This window comes from Phocoena phocoena, chromosome X, assembly GCF_963924675.1.
Source record: "Phocoena phocoena chromosome X, mPhoPho1.1, whole genome shotgun sequence".
NCBI lineage: Eukaryota > Metazoa > Chordata > Mammalia > Artiodactyla > Phocoenidae > Phocoena > Phocoena phocoena.
This window is the reverse complement of record NC_089240.1, coordinates 12,522,088-12,543,919: the sequence shown is the minus strand read 5'-3', so window position 1 is coordinate 12,543,919 and position 21,832 is coordinate 12,522,088. Positions and strand designations below refer to the sequence as shown.

The following is a 21,832-nucleotide window of genomic DNA, read 5'->3' as shown; positions in this document are numbered from 1 at the left end:
AGTGACTTAATGGAATTGTCTCTAAAACGTGTAAGTCCGTTGGTCACTGTAAAATCATAACACCTTCAGTGTATCTTTAACAGATTTTAAGGAACATACTAACCAAATGGACAAGTTTTGATTTGGCCATAAAATTTGAGAGCTATGATTCTCTAGGATTAATGAATAACATTTGTTTATTTGATTTACTTTAAGAAATCATTCTAAAATCTGTTTACATATCTGTCCTCCCCAGGATGAATTTTGTGTTGGTTCAGCAGATTGTTTACTGTTTTTTCTTCTTCTTCTTCTTTTTTTTTTTTTTATCTTCCTGCTCAGTGCCCAACCCAAGTTCAAAGGCTGATGAGAGAGAAAATCTCATGAGGAGGTTTTACTCTAGGGAAGTTGTTCAGTGGATGGGATCTTGGCGCACAGAGCAAGATGTCAGGCTCTTTCTGGCTCCTTCTCAGCCTTGTTGCTGTAACGGCTGCTCAATCCACCACTGAGGAACAGGCCAAGACATTTTTGCAGAAGTTTGACCATGAAGCTGAAGACCTGTCTTATCAAAGTTCACTTGCTTCTTGGAATTATAACACCAATATTACCGATGAGAATGTCCAAAAGATGGTGAGTTCTCTCCTATAGCTGCATAAGGATATCAGTTGCTTCTTAAAAATCAGCTTACTGCCCAGGAAACTGAAAAGGGAAATCAAAGAAATGCTCTGAGCTGTGAGGTTGGATGTTTGCCTCAGTATTTCTGATTCTGGAGTCCCAGATGCCTGAACAATTGACCTTTGGTTCATTTGGAAAATTGTTACAAAATTATTCACTGGTCTCAGTCCAGATTCGTGGAAACCAGTGAACATGCTTTAGAAAGTTGCCACCATAATTCTCATCATAGTCAGGCTTTCAAAGCAGTTCATAGAAATGCCGTGAGTTATTGAGTTAATAATTTTCCCAAGCCTACAATGTCAACAGGAATGTCTAAAGACTCTACAAATGATCTATTAACTGAGAAAAATGCAACTGGAGGCTTAGTGAAAGAGCTAGCCAGTAATTAAGATTACCAGGGGTCGGGTGAGGCTGGACTTGGGAATTCCTTCCTTAATGGTCTCGGAGCTCTGAGGGACTTCCACAGCATACGGGATCCACAGAACCCTCCAAGAAAAACCATAATCAAACCAATTCTGACAAATCTCAGAATGCTGTGGGAAAGCAAGATATTTTGTTTGACAAGTGCAAGGATTTAGGAGATTTCTTCCCTCACAGATCCCAAAGCAGTGCTGAAAACGGAGTGACATTATTTAAGAAAAGTTTTTATGACACTTGTACAGCAATACATTCTTTTAAAAATGCAGTTCAGAAGCTTCTTTTTTCAAATAGTCGGTTGCATGTAAATTAAATTACTGCTGCTCTCTGGACAGATCCAATCTGAGACCTGCTGCCTCATTTGAATTCCTCAGGAGATTTTTTTCCCCCTATTTTTCTAAAGCTTAAAGAGATCCAGGAGATTTTGACAGCCCAGTGTTGTCATAGGAGAGCATTTTTCTTGTCTCGTAGTTTGGTCTTACCTCTCTTCACCTCTTCACTGTTGCTTTTTTCTCACTTTTTATTTGATCTCTGTTGGAGGTACCTGAAGTGCATTGTGCATTTGTTTTCATTCTCTTTTTTTTTAGACATCTTTATTGGAGTATAATTGCTTTACAATGGTGTGTTAGTTTCTGCTTTATAACAAAGTGAATCAGCTATACGTATACATATATCCCCATATCTCCTCCCTCTTGCGTCTCCCTTCCACCCTCCAGAAAGAGAAAAGCAAATACGAAATACGGTACGCTAACACCGTATATATGGAATCTAAAAAAAAAAAAAAAAAAAAAGGTTCTGTTTTCATTCTTAGCCGAATAGTCCGCAGGTGGTGGTGAAGTTCGACCGGCATCATGCCTAAGAGCTCTGGAGTCAGACTGCTGAGGTCCAAACCCTGGCTCCACCACTTTCTACCTGGGTGAACGTGAGCTAGTTAATGAACCTTTCTCCGCCTTAGTTTTTCTGCCTGTGAAAAACAGCGTAACACTCATATTTGCCTCATAGGGTTGCTGGGACGACAGTTAATACACAAAACCACCAAAATAGTGCTCAATGCTTATGAGCCTGGGAGAACAATACGATATCATTGCTGTGAATGTGAAAGGGAGTTATAATTGCTCAAGAGACATGTAACAGTTCTGTTGAGTGCCCACTTGCTGAGAAGGCATGCTGTACACCCAGATGTAGTGATGTTCGTTGAATTCATGTCTGGATCTTAAGTGCTGTCATTTTTGAATTGCACTTGTTGATTAGAGGAAAGGCCAGAAATGAAAGGGCACAAATCCACAAAGTGTGGTCAAAGTGCAGGCAGTATGGGCCCTTTAAAGAAAAGTGAAAATATCTGAATGCAAGAAGCAAGCAGGGGGCCCAATATGTCCTTCCTCCAGCAATGGTGAAGGGCGCGTTAGTGCATTAGTGCACCTGTGTGGATTTACCTGGGGAGGGGGCAATGCACAGGAAGAGCAATAGCTCTTCTATCCTCTTATCACATATATTGAGATCCCCTGATGAAACGGGCACTGCAGCTGGTGGTACAAGACGCACGAAATGAGCAGGAGACTGAGATATGGTCTGCTGCTGGTGGCTATCAATAGAAAGAACTGGAGAAACGGAGTGTGTTCCCCAAGAGCCACTGGAGTGATTTAGGGGGATCAGAGAGAGTTAGAAGAGAAAGCAGAATTAGCTCTCCAAAGCCTGACTCAAAAAGAAAAAAAAAAAACAACTGAGTCTGAGAGGGAAGAAGAAAGGATAGAGTGTTCCCAGTTGTATCGGCCAACTCTCTTCAGACTAGAAAGATGGTGCCTTTGAAAGCTCAAAAGAGAGAAATTTACAATAAATAGGAGGAGGTGCTGTTTACATTACAGGTGGTAAAACTGGTAAGACTTGTAAAACTAGGCCATTCTTTAATCTAAAACAGTGAGACATTGAAAACTATAAGTCAGTTTTCGTAGTATTTAAGTGAATGTAAGGATTGTAGATCCACTGTGGGTAAGGAAGTATGGTTAAGTGCATTTATGGACCCAGTTCTTTACCTTTCCCTATATCAACACCCAAGGTTATGTCACTTTGCAGTGCCATCCCACTGAAGGTGATGTGATCGTGTCCTTCACCATGTGACTTACTTTGACCAATGGGCTGTTAGCAGATGTGATGCAAGTAGAGGCTTGGAAGGGACTTGAACAGTGGGGCTTGTTCTTTGCACCTTTGGCTTTGCTATGAGAACATGCCTGGGTTGGCCAGCTAAAGAGTGAGGGAAGGTGTGGAATAGTTGTCCCGTCTGAAACCAATCTCCCAGAGTTGTAAGCAAATCCAGCCAAGATCAGCAGAGCTGCCTGGTAACCCTCAGTGATTCTAGGCACGTAAACAATGAACACATGCCATTGAGATTTTTGGTTGTTTGTTATGTAGTATTATTGTAGCAATAGATAAGTAATACAGGAAGAGAAATTTGGGCTGTATGACATGTGTCTGTTCAGATCCTATCTGGGTGACATTATTGAGGGCAATCTACCATTTCCTAATTATCCCTTGGCATAACTTTCAGAGTCAGAACATTGGGCTTGTCAGCCAATCAATCTGACCCAGTATGGCGATTCTCAGATCAAGTCATGAGACTATAGCTTAAAATAATAGAAGGCACCAAAACTTGATCAGTATAGTGTCCCCAAATCTCCCTGCTTAGGAGAGGCCCATCAGACAGAGATAAGGAAAAAAGCTTGGTTCAAAACGGGTTTCCATAGAGTTCAGAAATTCACTGAAAATTAATTACCAAATACTTGCTTTAGAGCAAATACTGTTCTCATGTTTGAGATCGAACATTCACCAATTAAACTGTAATTCTCTTCTCAGTAAAATGACATTACTTTTTTGCATTGCCCCTTTGTAAGTTTATTGTTGGTTTTATTTTTGAAAGAGTCCTTTGTAAGTCAAAAGGATTTCTTTTTTCTTTTTCTTTCTTTTCTTTTTCTTTCTTTTTTTTTTTTTTTGCAAAGTCGAAAGCTCTCTAGCAACATAGGAGGTCCCTAGACAATTTTTTTATCCCTGGAAGAGAGCAAAAGGATCCCATCACTGGCAGGGGCATCCTGGTTCACTGTTCCAGTATTTGACAGTAACTCCTACAGCTGCCCCAAATTCCTGTGCATGCAGCTGAAGGGCGTGTTGAAGACTGCCCTGTTGGAGCCCTGGAGGTCTCCAAAAACACTTCATAAATATTTCTTGTTGAGTTATCAGAAGTTGTAAAGAGAGAGCAGGAGGCCCACACTTACCCTTTGGGTGGTCAGGGCCCCTAGAGGCCTTGCGCACACCTGCTTCCTAAACCTTTTCCGCTGTCTTTAGGGCTGGGGGCACAGTGAACCCAGAGAAGGGTCATTTTAAACTGCTATTCTGTACCCAAGGAGAGAATGTAGACGCCAACCCTGTCTCCAGTGAATCTGTCCCACACTCCCCAACACATACAAGTACCTACACCCAGGTACAGGGGTTGGGAAAAGTCAGTGTGATGCAAATACGATGGAATTCAGGGAATCTGATGCTATCTTGACTCTCCTGAGCTGGCTGTGATACCTTGGGCAAGTCACTTATTTTTTGTCTCTTGAAACATAAGAGGGTGGATGGGCCCAGCCAAGATTTTTCAGTGGATAACTGGTGAATGAATAAGTTCCACATGTGGAGGATTAACATGAGTCAAGTGCATTGGAGGCCTGTTCATACTAGTTTTTCTTTGTCATGAAAACTTGACGATGTCCCAGTTGAGTGATGTAATTTGGTGAAACTGAACTTGAGCAACTCAAAATGACATGTTTAATTCCATCCGAATTTGACACAATTACTCACTGATCTAAGCACTCTGACAGGACACCAGGCAGCCACCAGCTACACCCAGGGAGAGCGGCCTGGTGGTCAGGAACTGCCGCTGCTTCTTAGTGTGTGCCAGGTAACTGGGCAAAGGAGAATTCATTTAATTTTGGCTAAATCCTTTGGTTTGGAGCGGTTCCATGGGTGTTTCAGATCTAGTTTTAGGAGCTAGGGAATAAGGTGGGGTTTTTTTTCTTTGCTTTTACTATTGAGGGCTTTTAACAACAGCTTTGCTGAGATATAATTATGCACCATAAAATTCACCAATTTAAAGTCTACAATTCAATGCTTTTTAGTATATTTGCAGAATTGTACAACTGTCATCACCATCTCATTTTAGAACATTTCTATCATCCCAAAAGAAACTACACGCCCATTAGCAATCATTCTTCCTCCCTCATCCCCAGCTCTAAGCAACCACTGATCTACTTTCTGTCTCTATAGATTTGCCTATTCTGGACATGTCATATAAATGGGGTTATACACTAGGTGGTCTTTTGTGACTGGCTTCTTTCACTTTGCATGCCGTAGCACGTATCGTTACTTGGTTCCATTTTATTGCCAAATAGTATTCCATTATGTGGATTTTTTTTTAACTTTTCATTGTAAAAATTGTCAAACACATAAAAGAAGGACTAGTATGTTGAATCTCCTTATACCCATCACCCAGCTTCAGCAATTGTCAACACTTTGGCCAATCTTGTTTTATTTTTCTACCCAACCCCATGTTTATTGGATTATTTTGAAGGAAATCCCCGACATCATATAACTATATGTTACGTGTAAATATTTCACTTTCTAGCTCTCAAAGTAAGAATTTTTAAACAACCTTAATAACAGTACCGTGTCAAAAACATGATAATAATTCCTCAATACCATCAAATATCTAGTCAGTATTCAAATGTACCCTAATGTCTCATTTTAAAAAAATTTCAGCTGGTTTGTTTGAATCAGGATCTAACAAGGTCCTCTCTTGATCACTTTAGCAGATGTACTTTAGGTCTTTTTTAGCCTATAGAGTCCCTCCCTCATTTTTCTGTTTGTTTTGTTTTGTTTTGTTTTGCAATTTATTCGCAGAAGTACTGAACTGTTAGTCCTATAGAAACTCCCACTTTCTGGATTTGCTGATTATGTCCCTATAATATTGGTTAACATGCCCTTTTGACCCCTGTGTTTTCTGTAAATGTATAGATCCGGGGCAGAGGTCAGCACACTTTTTCCATAAAAGGCCAGGTAGTAAATATTTCAGGCTTTGTGAGCCTCTATTCAACTCTGCCATTGTAGTACAAAAGCAGCCATAGACAGCCCATAAATGGGTGTGAATATGTTACAATAAAACTTTATTTACAAAAACAAATGGTGGGCAGAGTCCTGATCTAGAGACCTGATCAAAATCAGGTTTCACTTGTGAATTTTTTAATAGGTGTGGAAAATGAATTTACGCTACTAGCAGGGTGCAGGAATATTGAGCCAAGAAATTAACAAAAAACTTGTTCAGGTTCCTAGAGCTCTGGAAAAAAGAAGCAAATTAAAAAATCTGTAGGGACCCTTTTATGAGCCAAAGCTCAAGGCATTCCTACTTTATGTAACAGATACAAATAAATTTAAGATAGACTAAAAATTAAATAGGAAAAGCAAGACAAACTTTTAGCAGGATATATAGGTGGCTCTTGGTTAGACATGGTTTATTATTTTTTTTTTATGGATAAGATTTCTTTTTTATATTTATTTTTATTTATTATCATTTATTATTGGCTGCACTGGGTCTTCGTTGCTGCGCGTGGGCTTTCTCTAGTTGTGGCGAGCGGGGGCTACTCTTCATTGGGGTGCACAGGCTTCTCATTGCGATGGCTTCTCTTGTTGCAGAGCACGGGCTCTAGGTGCACGGGCTTCAGTAGTTGTGGTGCGCAGGCTCAGCAGTTGTGGCTCATGGGCTCTAGAGTGCAGGCTGAGTAGTTGTGGTGCACAGACTTAGTTGCTCTATGGCATGTGGGATCTTCCCGGACCAGGGCTTGAACCCATGTGCCCTGCATTGGCAGGCGGATTCTTTTTTTTTTTTAATTTTTTTAACATCTTTATTGGAGTATAACAATGGTGTTTGTTAGTTTCTGCTTGATAACTAACATAATCTGCTTGATCACTAAAGTGAATCAGTTATACATATACATATATCCCCATATCTCTTCCCTCTTACATCTCCTTCCCTCCCACCCTCCCTATCCCACCCCTCTAGGTGGGCACAAAGCACCGAGCTGATCTCCCTGTGCTATGCAGCTGCTTCCCACTAGCTATCTATTTTACATTTGGTAGTGTATATATGTCCATGCCACTCTCTCACTTTGTCCCATCTTACCCTTCCCCATCCCCGTATGCTCCAGTCCATTCTCCAGTAGGTCTGCGTCTTTATTCCCATCTTGCCCCTAGGTTCTTCATGACCATTTTTTTGTTTGTTTTTTAGATTCCATATGTATGTGTTAGCATACGGTATTTGTTTTCCTCTTTCTGACTTACTTCACTCTGTATGACAGACTCTAGGTCCATCCACCTCATTACAAATAACTCAATTTTGTTTCTTTTTATGGTTGAGTAATAGTCCATTGTATATATATTATGCCACATCTTCTTTATCCATTCATCTGTTGATGGACACTTAGGTTGCTTCCATGTCCTGACTATTGTAAGTAGAGCTGCAATGAACATTGTGGTACATGACTCTTTTTGAATTATGGTTTTCTCAGGGTATATGCCCAGTAGTGGGATAGCTGGGTCATATGGTAGTTCTATTTTTAGTTTTTTAAGGAACCTCCATACTGTTCTCCATAGTGGCTGTATCAATTTATATTCCCACCAAGAGTGCAAGAGTGTTCCCTTTTCTCCACACCCTCTCGAGCATTTATTGTTTCTAGATTTTTTAATGATGGCCATTCTGACCGGTGTGAGATGATATCTCATTGTAGTTTTGATTTGCATTTCTCTAATGATTAATGATGTTGAGCATTCTTTCATGTGTTTGTTGGCAATCTGTATATCATCTGTGGAGAAATGTCTGTTTAGGTCTTCTGCCCATTTTTGGATTGGGTTGTTTGTTTTTTTTGATATTGAGCTGCTTGTAAATTTGGGGTATTAATCCTTTGTCAGTTGCTTCATTTGCAAATATTTTCTCCCATTCTGAGGGTTGTCTTTTGGTCTTGTTTATGGTTTCCTTTGCTGTGCAAAAGCTTTGAAGTTTCATTAGGTGCCATTTGTTTATTTTTGTTTTTATTTCCATTTCTCTAGGAGATGGGTCAAAAGCGATCTTGCTGTGATTTATGTCACAGAGTGTTCTGCCTATGTTTTCCTCTAAGAGTTTTATAGTGTCTGGCCTTAACATTTAGGTCTTTAATCCATTTTGAGTTAAGTTTTGTGTATGGTGTTAGGGAGTGTTCTAATTTCATTCTTTTACATGTAGCTGTCCAGTTTTCCCAACACCACTTATTGAAGAGGCTGTCTTTTCTCCATTGTATATTCTTGTCTCCTTTATCACAGATAAGGTAACCATATGTGCGTGGGTTTATCTCTGGGCTTTCTATCCTGTTCCATTGGTCTATATTTCTGTTTTTGTGCCAGTACCATATTGTCTTGATTAGTGTAGCTTTGTGGTATAGTCTGAAGTCTGAGAGGGCAGGTGGACTCTTAACCACTGTGCCACTAGGGAAGCCCAGGAATGGTTTATTAAATGACTTTTGGTTTAGAATGATTTATTAAATAAGATACAAAAGGATCAATCTATAAAGGAAAAGACTGAGCAAATCAGTTGCATTAGGATTAGAAAGAAACTTCTGTGCACTAAAAGGCATTATAAACATACACCACAGACACACACAGGACAAGAAGCAGAGCTTGAGAAAACATTTGTGATACATATAATTAACAAAAGATTAACAGTCAGAATGTATAAAGAAATTTTACTAAGTGATAAAAAAGACAGAAATTCACTAGAAAAATGGGGAAAAGATATGAGCAGCAAATGCATAGAGGAGGAAATTTGAATATATATATATATATTTATATACCTCATATATATGTTTAACTTCACTAATAATCAGAGGGATAACATTATATTAATAATGAAACACCAAGTTGACATAAAATCAGATTTACCAAGATTTAACAATATCTACAGGAGTTGAAAATTGCTTTAACCCACCAATTCCACTTCTAAGAATATGTGGGGTTTTTTAAAATTAATTAATTAATTTTTGGCTGTGTTGGATCTTCATTGCCGTGAGGGCTTTCTCTAGTTGCGGCGAGCGGGGGCTACTCATCGTTGCAGTGTGTGGGCTTCTCATTGTGGTGGCTTGTCTTGTTGCGGAGCATGGGCTCTAGACATGCAGGCTTCAGTAGTTGTGGCACGTGGGCTCAGTAGTTGTGGCTCACGGGCTCTAGAGCGGAGGTTCAGTAGTTGTGGCACGTGGGCTTAGTTGCTCCGCGGCATGTGGGATCTTCCCGGACCAGGGATTGAACCCGTGTCCCCTGCATTGGCAGGTGGATTCTTAACCACCGCGCCACCAGGGAAGTCCTACCATTTCTTTTTTGTAGTGAGAACATTTAAGATCTACTCTCTTAGGAACTTTTGAGTATATAATATGGTATTATTGATTCTAACCACTAAATAAATATGTCTGAAGCAACTATTGCAGAGTGTCAATGTTTAAAAAATCGGAGTAGAGGTTTTCGTGATATTTGCTATGTTACTTATACTACGTTATATTTCTTATTATGAAATAGCTCAAATATATATCTAGTGGGCCCCTTTCTGGCAGGACCCAATTTCAGGTGTGAGTGGATTTTTCTTTTTCCCTATGAGATAAAATTCAGAAAAAATTAAAATGTTTGAAAGCCATACCCCTTTCTCCCATCTGAAAAAAGAAAAAATAAATTTTTGATTCTCATGGAAAAACAATATTGTTGTAATTTAGATTACCTACTTCCTTGAATAGAATAAGCTGTTTTAAAAAATATGCAAGTATCTGGGCATATTTGAAAGGTAACCGAGGCAGTTTTCATCTTTGAATCTGATATGGTTTTGAGAGCTATATATGGAAACTGGACCAGCATATGGGACCTGAGGGTGGAGGGTTCCCTGGGAGCCTGTTGGGGTCCAAGTCACTGCTTGGATGCTAAGGTTCCATTCAGTTTTTCATCTTCTGTCTTCAGGGAACTCTCATACCTACAGGGGAAGAAGTGGTTTAGGGGTTGATAGTGAGCTATAGAAAAAAAGAAAATGAGATTTTAATTCTTTTCATTTCAAACAACTTATCGCAAAAGCATTTTAATTGTTTAGATAAAACTATCATAATTTGAGTAGAGACCGCAGACCTATGGCTTAAGACGAATCTCATATGAAAACATTTAAAAGCATAATGAAATCATATTTAACTTGCATATCGTTAGGGCCAAAAAGAGCAGGATGTCTTTTGGAGTGACTTAAAATATAATTTAGGATTTTACATTTTCAGTCCTTGAAATTACAGAGGATCTCTTGTAGGATGAGAATATGGTATGGTATATGCAGGGAGTCAGAGACGGTTCTAACTTCCTGTGATTGTACTGAGTAATGTGTGTCTTGACCCCAAACCCCCATCAATGGCTGTGGAAACTTTTGCTGTGTTAGTTGCTGCTCTCCTGCCTTTGCACAGAGGCAGTATGGGATGCCACTTATTTGATTTGTAATGGTTCCTTTTGAACCCTGTAGCTACGTAAGTTACTGTATATGCTTCAATTCGTTCATCATTCAAATCCAAAAATGACATATAGCTCTCAAGCACTGTCTATGTTGCTTGGTTGGTATGTATGAACTGACTTTGATTCTCTGTGTAACTTCTAAGCTGTCAGTTTTTTGTTTTTGTTTTTTAACGGTACACGGGCCTCTCACTGTTGTGGCCTCTCCCGTTGCAGAGCACAGGCTCCGGACGCACAGGCTCAGCGGCCATGGCTCACGGGCCCAGCCGCTCCGCGGCATGTGGGATCTTCCCGGACCGGGGCACGAACCCGTGTCCCCTGCATCGGCAGGCGGACTCCCAACCACTGCGCCACCAGGGAAGCCCTAAGCTGTCAGTTTTATTTAGGCTTGGGAGCCTTATAGTATGAATATGGAATAGATGGTAAGCAATATTAAAAAGAACAGCTTGGGATGGAACAGTGTGTCCTCAGGGGCCAAAATTCAAGGCAACATAAAGTAATATTTTTGTGATATAAAGTATAACACTTGTATATGGTAGCGAAAAATAAAATAAAACAGATATCTTCAAAGTTCCCACATGCAGTATAATTTTTTTAAAATATTTTAAGATTGGGGCCTTTTGGGGATAATGAGCTGTTTCCAAAGTAGATTGAAAAGAAAAGAAATGCCTTAATTTGGGATCAAAGTTTTACTAGAAATTTTGCTGTCAGTCATTCTGGATCGGATGAAAAAGGGTAGGGACTGAGAGGTGAGTGGTGGGTTGCATGAATGGATTTGTGCTGTAGACCGAACTCCTCTTTCCATAGCTCAGTCCCTCTCATTCGGGCATGTTAGAGACAAGAACAGAATCTGTCGAATCCAATCTATAGGCAGTGGTTAAGAGCATTAGCTTTGGAGGTAAACATTTCTGGGTTGACACCCTGTTTCTTCCAGTTGCTAGCTGTGTGACCTAGGCAAAGTTACTTACCTGCTCTGTGCCTCATTTCCCTCATCTGTGAAGTGGAGACAATCACAACTACCTCACAAGATGGTTTGTGAAGATTAACTGAGAAGTAGTTCCTGAGGGGTTGTGTGTGCTCAATAATATTCCCTTCATCTCTTGTCTGATCCGTTGTCCCTTTCCTGCACCACTTTCATCATGTCACACACCTGCTTGCAACCCCTAAGTGAGTCCCTAGTATTTACAGGATAAAAGTAAAATTCCTTGGCCTGGAGAGTGCAGTCATGCCTGGAGTCCTGCTTTGGAATCTGTGCTAGTTATCTATTGAGTAAGAGATTACCCCAAGCGTAGTAGCTTAAAACAACACACACTTGTTATCTCACAGTTCCTGTGGGGCGGGACTCCAGGCACACCTTAGCTGGATCTGCTTCTGAGTCTCGTAAGCTTATAATCAAGGTCCCGGCTAGAGCTGTGGTCTCATCTGCAACTCAACTGGGGTTGAATCCACTTCCAAGCTCATGTGGTTAGTGGTAGCATTTAGATCCTCATATGTTGCCGAACTGAGGTCCTTAGGATGTCAGTCAGAGGCCATCTTCAATTCCTCACCATGTGGCCCTATCCACAGCATAGCTCACAATATGGCATCTTGCTGCATCAAAATCAGCAAGGGAGAGTCTTCTGGCAAGATAAAAATGGCAACCTTATGTAACATAAACATGCATATCCTGTCACTTTTGCTATATTCTCCCAGTTAGAAGTGAGGCACAGGTCCTGCTCACCCTCAAGGGGAGGGGGACACACAAGGGTGCACCAGCAGGAAGGAGGGATCACAGGAGCCACCTTAGTGTCTGCCCACCACAGGATCCAGGATTCAGATACTGACAGTTAGTCGACAGCTCCACTTTTTATTTCTCTTAGCCCCTTTCTACACATAGGAAAAATGGAAATAGAATAATTTTGTATCTCGTGGGGTTGTTAAGAAGACCAAATGAGGTAAATTATTTTGCAAAGTACTCTACACCCATCTATCTCCTACCTAATTTAAGGTCTGTCTTAAGTTCCACCTCCTCCAGGAGGGCTTGCCAAATCTGGTCCCTGTAACAGGAACTGCTTAGCCCCACTCATAGTTTATACATTATCATATGCTCTTGTTTCAGTAATGAAACATTCATGATGTGTATCTTATCTGTTTGATAAAACTGTCAGCCACTTAAGGACAAGGACTTTTTTCCCTGTAAGTGATAAAGTAGCTATGATTTTTAAATGCTTGGGATATATCAGGCACTTTGATAGGCATTATATTACTTGTTAAATTTTCTCGCCTTTACAGCAACCCTTTGAGGTAAGTTCTACTATTATTACTCTCATTTTCCGAGTAAGGTAACATGACTCAGAGAGGCTAAGTAATTTGCTCAGGGTCACAATAGCTAGTCAGAAGTGTCTGGCTCGGGCTTCCCTGGTGGCGCAGTGGTTGGGAGTCCGCCTGCCGATGCAGGGGACACGGGTTCACGTCCCGGTCCGGGAAGATCCCACGTGCCGCGGAGAGGCTGGGCCCGTGAGCCATGGCCGCTGAGCCTGCGCGTCCGGAGCCTGTGCTCCGCAACGGGAGAGGCCACGGCAGTGAGAGGCCCGCGTATCGCAAAAAAAAAAAAAAAAAAAGAAGTGTCTGGCTCAAGGAATGGAGTTCTTACTTGCCTCATATGCTACCTCTTTTATAGGGTCTGGAGAAGTACAATGTACAAAATAGTTGCTCATTTCAGTCTTTGATAAATGGAAATGAGCTTGTGCGCTGAGAGAAGACTGCACTGGATAAGTCTGGAGAAGTCCACTTGCTTACTGATGGTCAAGATGGGGGGGCAAGTGAATCCTGGCATCATCACCTGCTTATTGGTTTCTTTTGCTGGTAGAAAATCACCACAGCTACCAAATGGCCATGTTCTGGGCAACCTTGACTGGGGCTCATACTTTAAGATCAGAATCTCTGGTAAATCATGGCACCACAGAGCTTCCTGTAAACTGGTTCTCATTTCTTACGGTTCTCATCGCCATGAGGAGCTGTATGCCCAGGAAGTCCGCTCTGAGCTCTGCTGGACTCTCCCTTTAGAGCGCTCATCCTTGAATCCTTGAACAACTCGCCCACGTCACAAGTGCTAAGGCCATACCTTCCAGGGCCTCACAATATGAATCATCTGTGAGAATTCACTTCCAGTTCTGGGGACAGGACCCTTGGGAAAACTAAGCACTAGGTCAGAAAGAGAGTGTGACCAAGTGTGGCTCGGTCACTCTTAACCTAAACTTTGACCTTCAGCAAAGTAGAGAATTAAATCACTCAGGAAATACTAAATGTTCCACCAGATGCTCTTTGGAGTATATCTTCTGTTCTATCTATTCGAGCAGTGCCATCCTAACTTCAACTTTATTATTAATTATTATTATTATTTTGTCGTTTCAGAATGCAGCCGGGGCCAAATGGTCTGCCTTTTATGAAGAACAGTCCAGGATTGCCAAAACTTATTCACTAGAAGAAATTCGGAATCCCACACTCAAGCGTCAATTGCAGGTCCTTCAGCAGAGTGGGACCTCAGTGCTCTCAGCAGACAAGAGCAAACGAGTATGTGACATGCTAGCATTGACCCCAAGAGTTGAAATATTGGGGAAATCTTAAACATTAATATCACCCCTGGCTGCTGCCTTTATCTGCCAGGATAGCAATGCTCACAATAGAAAGAGCTCTGTGCCTCGGTAGGGTGGCCACGTAACTTATCATCCAAACTGGTATCCTTTGAGAGTGAAGTAGCACACTGGTATGTTGGGACACATTGTTAAAGCACGATTCTGAGGGCGCTGTGGTGTATATGGACACAGTGACAGAGGTCACCTTCCTGAGGACCAGGCACTTAGTCCATGTCCGTGCTTCTCAACCGGGAGTGATTTTGCCCGCCAGGGACATTTGACAATATCTGGACATTTTTGGTTTTTACAACTGTTGAGGGGTGCTGTTGGCATCTAGCGGGTAGGGATGCTGCTAAACACTCTACAAGGCGCAAGGAAGCCCCCAAAGACAAGAGTCGTCTGGTCCAAAGCGTCAATGGTGCTAAGCTTGAGAAGCCCTGCATGTCGTCTGACCCTCCCCCACCCCTTTGATTCTTGACTCTCCTCTGCAACTTCTTTAACAAGTGGCTAAACCACCCCAGCTCAAACTACTTCAGGGATGGGCAACTCACTTCTTTCCCAGACGCCAGTTCCGTATGTGGGTCCCTCTAACTGATGGCAAGATACTCCTTCCATTGAGCATAAAGTGCTTTTCCTCCACTTTGTACCACCTTCTCGAGCCAAATTGCTCTCTCCCATAATGGTCTTTAAATAAAGGAAGGCAGGTAATTTTTTTTTAACTAGTTGAGTCTTTTCTTCTCTAGGCTAAACATCCTTCACTCTGTCCATTTTTCCTTATACGATGGTTTCAAGTTCCCTAACCATTCCTAGTTGCTGGCTTCATTTTGTCAGTATCCTTGGACTGAACACAGCCCTCCGAGTGGGTTTGGGTCTGCCTGGAGGTGAGCAGGGGTACGACATCCTGCCTCCTGTGCTTTACATCTACTAAGACAGCCCAGGATTACATTAGGCTCCTGTTTGCTTGCTTTGGTTTTTTGACAGTCAAATTCCATGGTTGATTCATCTCAACATCACTGTCAAGAAAGTCTCCAAATCTCTTCCACCAATGTTGCTCCAGAAATGATACCTTTGAAAATTCTATTCTTATGTAGGTAGCTTGTCTAAATTCAAGAAAGCCTATATTCACCCCTGTTAAAATAAAAATCTCTCATCCTATCTCTCTAGCCCAGGAGTCAGCAGACTTTCTTTCTGTAAAGGGAACGATAGTAGATATTTTAGGTTAGTGGGCCATACTGTCTCTGTCCCACTGAGTCAGTCTGCTCTTGTTGTGGGAAATCAGCCACAGCTAACACAGAAACAAATGGGCATGGCTGTGTTCCAATAAAACTTTACAAAAACAGGCAGCAGACAGGATTCGGTCTGCAAATCATAATTTACAGACCCTTGATTTGATCTATTGAAATATTTTTATCTAAAAGATTTGCCTATTTAACATCAAAGTCTTTCTCAGCTGCTTGCCCTCTGGTACTGTGTTCTTATCTGCATCTATAAAAAGAAAAATGCACAATAAGGACAAAGGTCAAACCATATGGCCTGTGTCTTCCTACAAGCTGTTGTTTATTATTCTGCATTCTTTGGGGCCCATTATTCAAATAGTTATTAATCCACTTTATTTTATCCATTTCGCCCTGCCCCATCTTTTCCACAAGGACACCGTCTTGCCCGTTGCTCTGTTACAATCTAGAGCTTCGTCTAGTCTAGGTGGAAACTGGACATTGTATTTTAAAAAGATCCCCAGATAATTCTGATTTGCAGCCAGGATTAAAAATCACTGAAATGCGTGTAAGAAGAGCTTGAAGTGTTTGGGGGGAGGGGAGACTCAAGGACGCATGAATTCAATGGAGAGGAAGGAGGGGAGATGGAAAAAGCAGGTAGAGAGAGAGAGCAGGAGGGGTTTTGTGCCATGGTAAGGGGCTTGGGTTTATTCCTTTGGACTGTGGGATCTTGTTGAAGTTTTAAGCATGAGATCTGTTTCATGTTTTAGGATAATGGCTCTTGTAGTAGAGTGAAGGAATAACGGAAGAGAGAAATAGGAGAAGGGGAAACAGGGCCTTTCATCCAGTGATTCTTAAATCATCTATGGGAGAGAACCAGTCCCTCCCTCCCTCCCTCCCTCCCTCCCTCCCTCCCTCCCTCCCTTCCTTCCTTCCTTCCTTCCTTCCTTCCTTCCTTCCTTCTTTCCTTTCTTCCTTCCTCCCTCCCTTCCTTCCTTCCTTCCTTCTTTCCTTTCTTCCTTCCTCCCTCCCTTCTTCCCTATCTTTCTTTATTTCCAATCCATCGCAGATCAGTGCTTGGTTAATTTCATTGATCACATGCTTAGCTGTCATGGAAATATCAAATCGTTTTTAAAAGTTTATAAACATTTATTCTCTCAATTCCTGTGCTTCTCATAGACGAGAAACAAACTATTTGCTGACTTGCACTGGTCCATGGACCATACTTTGAGTAGCACTGCTTTACTCTATTACCTTTATGCTCCTTTACCTACAGGGTAAAAGTTAAACTCTTCAGTAAGGCACAGAGGCTGCTCATGATCTGCCCCTCCTTCCCTCTCTATTCTCCCATCCTCCATGCCCCTCAATCAACACCACTACCCCAGTTTTCTCTCTCATGTCACCACTCCCTGAAAATGCCTTGTCTTTCTCAACCTTCTTCTGTCTTGTAAGCTCTGTCCTCTACTTCCCTTCTCTACTTGACCAATTCCTACCTCTCTTCCAAGACACAGCTCTATTGTGCCCCCTCTTTGAAGCCATTCCTGAATCTCCAGGTTATTCATTTATCCACACCCCCCCCCATGCTTCCACATCACTTTTTGGCCACAGTTATAGTACCTGTCACTCTATTATGTAATCATTGGTTTCATGATTGTCTCACTGTCGCATGATTGTGGGGTCCTTGAGGACCAGTGACTTGTTCATGTCATAATTGTCAGAGTGTAGGACATAGCAGATGTTCAATAAATGTGCACTCAGTGAAGGCTGAATGGAATAAGAAATGCGCTGCTCTGTGCGTGTGTGGGTGAGAAACATTCTTGGGACTTTGGTAGATCTGTTTTGTTTTGTTTTGTTTTCTTAGTCACTCCACATATATTTATCATGTGCTCATAAGGCCCGTCTGTGCTAGTCGACGGTGGGAAAATTTAACTGAGGTGATCCAACCCTACATGAAAGAAGATACTTAGCCAAGAAGATGTGAACTGCTGTATTTTGAGGCATAAACAAATCACATGGTTGAAAGGACATCTCTACGTTAGCATTCTCTTTTGTACATCTTCCACTTTTAACATTGTTTATTATCTTTAATTTGCAGCTGAGTACAATTCTAAGTACAATGAGCACCATCTACAGTAGTGGGAAAGTTTTGGACCCAAATACACAGGAGTGCTTAGTACTTGAACCAGGTGGGCTATTAATTTTGAGCAGTGATTATAAAATTTCCTTTTTTTATTCCAAGCTTTAAAAATGAGATTAACCTTAGATGACGACATTGTGCCTTTCAGATGGATCATCTAAAGAGGGGAAGATTCCAAATGTGTGTGTTTCAGCACACAGATGCTCTTTTAAGTTCTAACAAAACTGCACTGGGAATTTTGTCACACTCAAGTAATCTAATGAAATTAATAGTTCAGTGATCTCAGTGGTTTATTTTCTCTGCAGAAATCTTTTGAAACTATAATAAGGGTGAGGAAATGAACGAATCATGAGATTTCATTGAACAACTTTATGACCTTGATGTCTGCCAGCCTTTTAATTCTTTAAATTTCATATAAGTCTTTACAAATAAAAACTTTACAAATGCATGTTTATTTCCCTTTGGGTACTTTGCGGTAATAGGTTTGGATGACATAATGGAAAACAGCAAAGACTACAATCGGAGACTCTGGGCTTGGGAAGGCTGGAGGGCTGAGGTCGGCAAGCGGCTGAGGCCATTTTATGAAGAGTATGTGGTCCTGGAAAACGAGATGGCCAGAGCCAACAGTGAGTTTGCTGGGCTGTGGCGGTTCGGAAGCTCTCTGCAGGGCTTCGGGGCTATTTCTTATGCATCACCAAGCCTGCCCTTTGATCTAAGGGGTATTCCTAATTTAACAGTCACCTGCTGAACAATTAGGTTATGTGTCTCAAAGAGGAGACCACCAGGGAATAAGGAAAGGTGAATTGACATTGTACAGTTGAAAGGGCTCAAGAGTGAGACTAAGTTACCAGGCCTCAAACAAGTCAGTTGTCTGGGAAGGGCTCAGGCCCCCGAGGGTTCCTGAGGTAGTCTGGGGGATTGATCGATTCTATTTACCAGAAAGGATGAGAGTCAGAGACACCATCTCTCCCCTAAACTCCCATCTGGCCACAGTTCATTCTCAAAGGTCATTTGTGTGTTTACGTCAGAGTGGTATCCCAGAAAGAAACAAATCAGAGTAGTTTAGGCTGGAAACCTACTATTCTCTGTAGTTGTAATTATAACTCAAATCACGTGGTCATCAAAATCTTAACATGGTGAGGAATTTCCATATCTCTTAACTTACCCTCCAGCCTGAATAATGAACCGAAGCCATGGCATTGTGAACTAATGTATGCTCTGGGGTTGAGGAAGGAAAAACATTTTTCATCTGTTCTTTCTAAATGTCTTTCACTACCACTTAAACTCATATTCTCAAGCCACAGGCAAGCTGGAGACAGGAGCCCATCGCCACATCCTTCCATCCAAATATTTACTTGTCTCCTCGTCTTCCTGATCATCCATTGCCAACGTGCATGTAAAAATAAAAGTTGCTAAAATACATTTACAAACTTTATTAACTATTACCCTGACACAAGCTTGCATTTCCTGATAACAAGACACTACATGAAGCATACATACAATTTGCCAACAAACACAGGCCCACTGTGGCCGTGTCCAAGATGAGTTGGGTTAGATTTGAAAATATAAGGCCCTGAGCAAAATGAGAATTTAAAGATCCAGTCACACGTTTTAAAGCTAAGGATGCAAATTCACCCATGGAGAGAGTAGAGACCTGGGGTTAGGAGACTCGGAGTGCGCCTCTGCCCCTCACCAGTTGTGTGACCTTGGACGAATCGTTTAACCGGCCAAGAGCAGGCTGTTACCCTGCACCACGGGGATTATAATACTGTCTGTCTTGTAGAGTTTTTGTGCTTAGTAGATGAGATAATGAATTAAAATTTGGACACATTAGCTAGTGTTATTATTTATTTGCATCCCTTTGAGTTGATATTTAGAAGGGCAATAAAAATGTGACAGGTTTTTGGAGTTTTTAACCTCCCAGGAAAGCTATTCTATGTATATTGTGCTTTATCTATTTCTTTCCAGATGTTCTCATTTTTCTTCTTTTTAATAACAGATTATGAGGACTATGGGGACTATTGGAGAGGGAATTATGAAGTGACGGGGGCAGGTGACTATGACTACAGCCGTGACCAGTTGATCACAGATGTGGAACGTACCTTTGCAGAGGTAACAAGGAACTGTCTGCAGAGACAGACGTAGGGCAGCATGCAGGAAGAAGGGACAGGGACCAAAAGCATTCTGGCTTGTTCTTAACACACTGGCTGGTCGTTCCCAGGCCTCAGAGTTATGGAATATTAGAGCTTGGAAAGATTGTAAAGAATCACAGGGCAACTGCTACAGATGATCGGAATTGCTCTGCTTTTCTCTCCCTTTTAGCCATTGAGCAGCAATTACCAACAGGAAGATTATGAGAAGGAAAGACTATAGGAAGGAGTGGTCTTTAGATTATAAGAAGGCATGGGTTTCGGAGCTATGTGGGGCCTGTGCTGTCTTCCTTTGTTAGCAGAGCCATAGGCTTTGCTTCCTTCCTCAGGACACTTGATACTGTTGTTTCCTTATCTTTGGCTAAGGAAGATGTTCTAGGGAAGGGAGAGTCCTATTAGAAGTGCCGCATAGACACCTCTCAATGTCTCCCTCTTCCTTCATTTTGACCCCCACATCCCCATGCCTTCCAGCTTCTTATGTGAAGCTGTTCTGTCACAGCCATAGCTGGGCAGAGCTATCAAAAGTGGAAGTAGGACAAACAACCCCCCCGAAAAAGAAATGGGCAAGAGATGTAAGTACATCATCAAAGACATTACACAAATGGCAAATAAGCAAATAAAACTTTATTAGGGAAATGCACATTAAAACCATGATTAAGAACCACCACAAACAGAGTTACCATATGATCCAGCACTCCCAGTCCTGGGCATATATCCGGGAAAGAGGAAAACACTGATTTGAAAGGATACACGCACCCCAATGTTCATAGCAGCACTGCTTACAATACCCAAGACATGGAAGCAGCCTGTGTCCATTGACAGATGAATGGAAAAAGAAGATGTGGTATATATATATATATATATATATATATATATATACACAATGGAATATTACTCAGGCATAAAAATGAATGAAATAATGCCATTTGCAGCAACATGGATGGACCTAGAGATGATCATACTAAGTGAAGTCAGACAGAGAAAGACAAATATCATATGATATCACTTATATGTGGAATCTAAAAAGATGACACAAATGAACTTATCTACAAAACAGAAACAGACTCACAGACATAGAAAACAAACTTATGGTTACCAGAGGGGAAGCGGGGGAGGGATAAATTAAGAGTTTGAAATTAACAGATACACACTACTATATATAAAATAGATAAACAACAAGGTTCTACTGTATAGCACAGGGAACTATATTCAATATCTTATAATAACCTATAATGGAAAAGAATCTGAAAAATAATATATGTATGTATATGTGCATGTATATACATACACACACACACACAACTGAATCACTTTGCTGTACACCTGAAACTAACACAACAGTGTAAATCAACTATACTTCAATTAAAAAAAAAAACCCCACTACATTCCCACCAGAATGGCTGTGATTAAAACAGACTGACAGGGACTTCCCTGGTGGTCCAGTGGGTAAGACTCTGCGCTCCCAATGCAGGGGGCCGGGGTTCGATCCCTGGTCGGGGAACTAGATCCTGCATGCATGCCGCACTTAGGAGTCTGCATGCCGCAACTCAAGATCCCGCGTGCCACAACTAAGACCCGGCGCAGCCAAAATAAGAAAAAAAAAAAAAAAGACTGACAGTACTAAGTGCTACGGACAGAAATGTAAAATGCTACAGCCATTTCGGAAAATGGTTTGGCATTTTCTTAAAAAGTTAAGCACATACTTACCATATAACTAAGGTATTTCACTCTTAGCGATCTATGTGAAAGAAATGAAAACATATAGCCATACAAAGACTTATGCACGAATGTTTATAGAGATATTACTCATAATAGCCCCAAACTGGAGACAACCTAGTCATCCTTCAACTGGTGAATTTTATCCTTAAGATACTAAATGAAGCAAACTCTGATGTATTCATACAATGAAATGCTACTCAGTAATAAAAAGGAATGAACACTGATACATGCAACAACATGGATTAACCTAAAAAACATTAAGCCAAGTGAAAGAAGCCAGACACGAAAGGTCACATATTGTATGGTTTCATTTATAAGAAATGTGCAGAATAGGCAAAACGATAGGGAAAGAAATCA

The 21,832-nt window shown here is 41.2% G+C and overlaps 1 protein-coding gene across 1 annotated transcript in view; it reads left to right on the top strand.

Moving 5' to 3' along the window:
- Nucleotides 1-420: 420 nt before the first annotated feature.
- Nucleotides 421-21,832, top strand: part of ACE2 (angiotensin converting enzyme 2) — a 48,725-nt gene continuing 27,313 nt past the window's right edge. Inside the window, 5 exon segments of the mRNA XM_065900367.1 lie at nt 421-606; nt 14,035-14,193; nt 17,565-17,655; nt 18,089-18,232; nt 19,606-19,718. Of these exon segments, the coding sequence (XP_065756439.1) occupies nt 421-606; nt 14,035-14,193; nt 17,565-17,655; nt 18,089-18,232; nt 19,606-19,718 (693 nt within the window).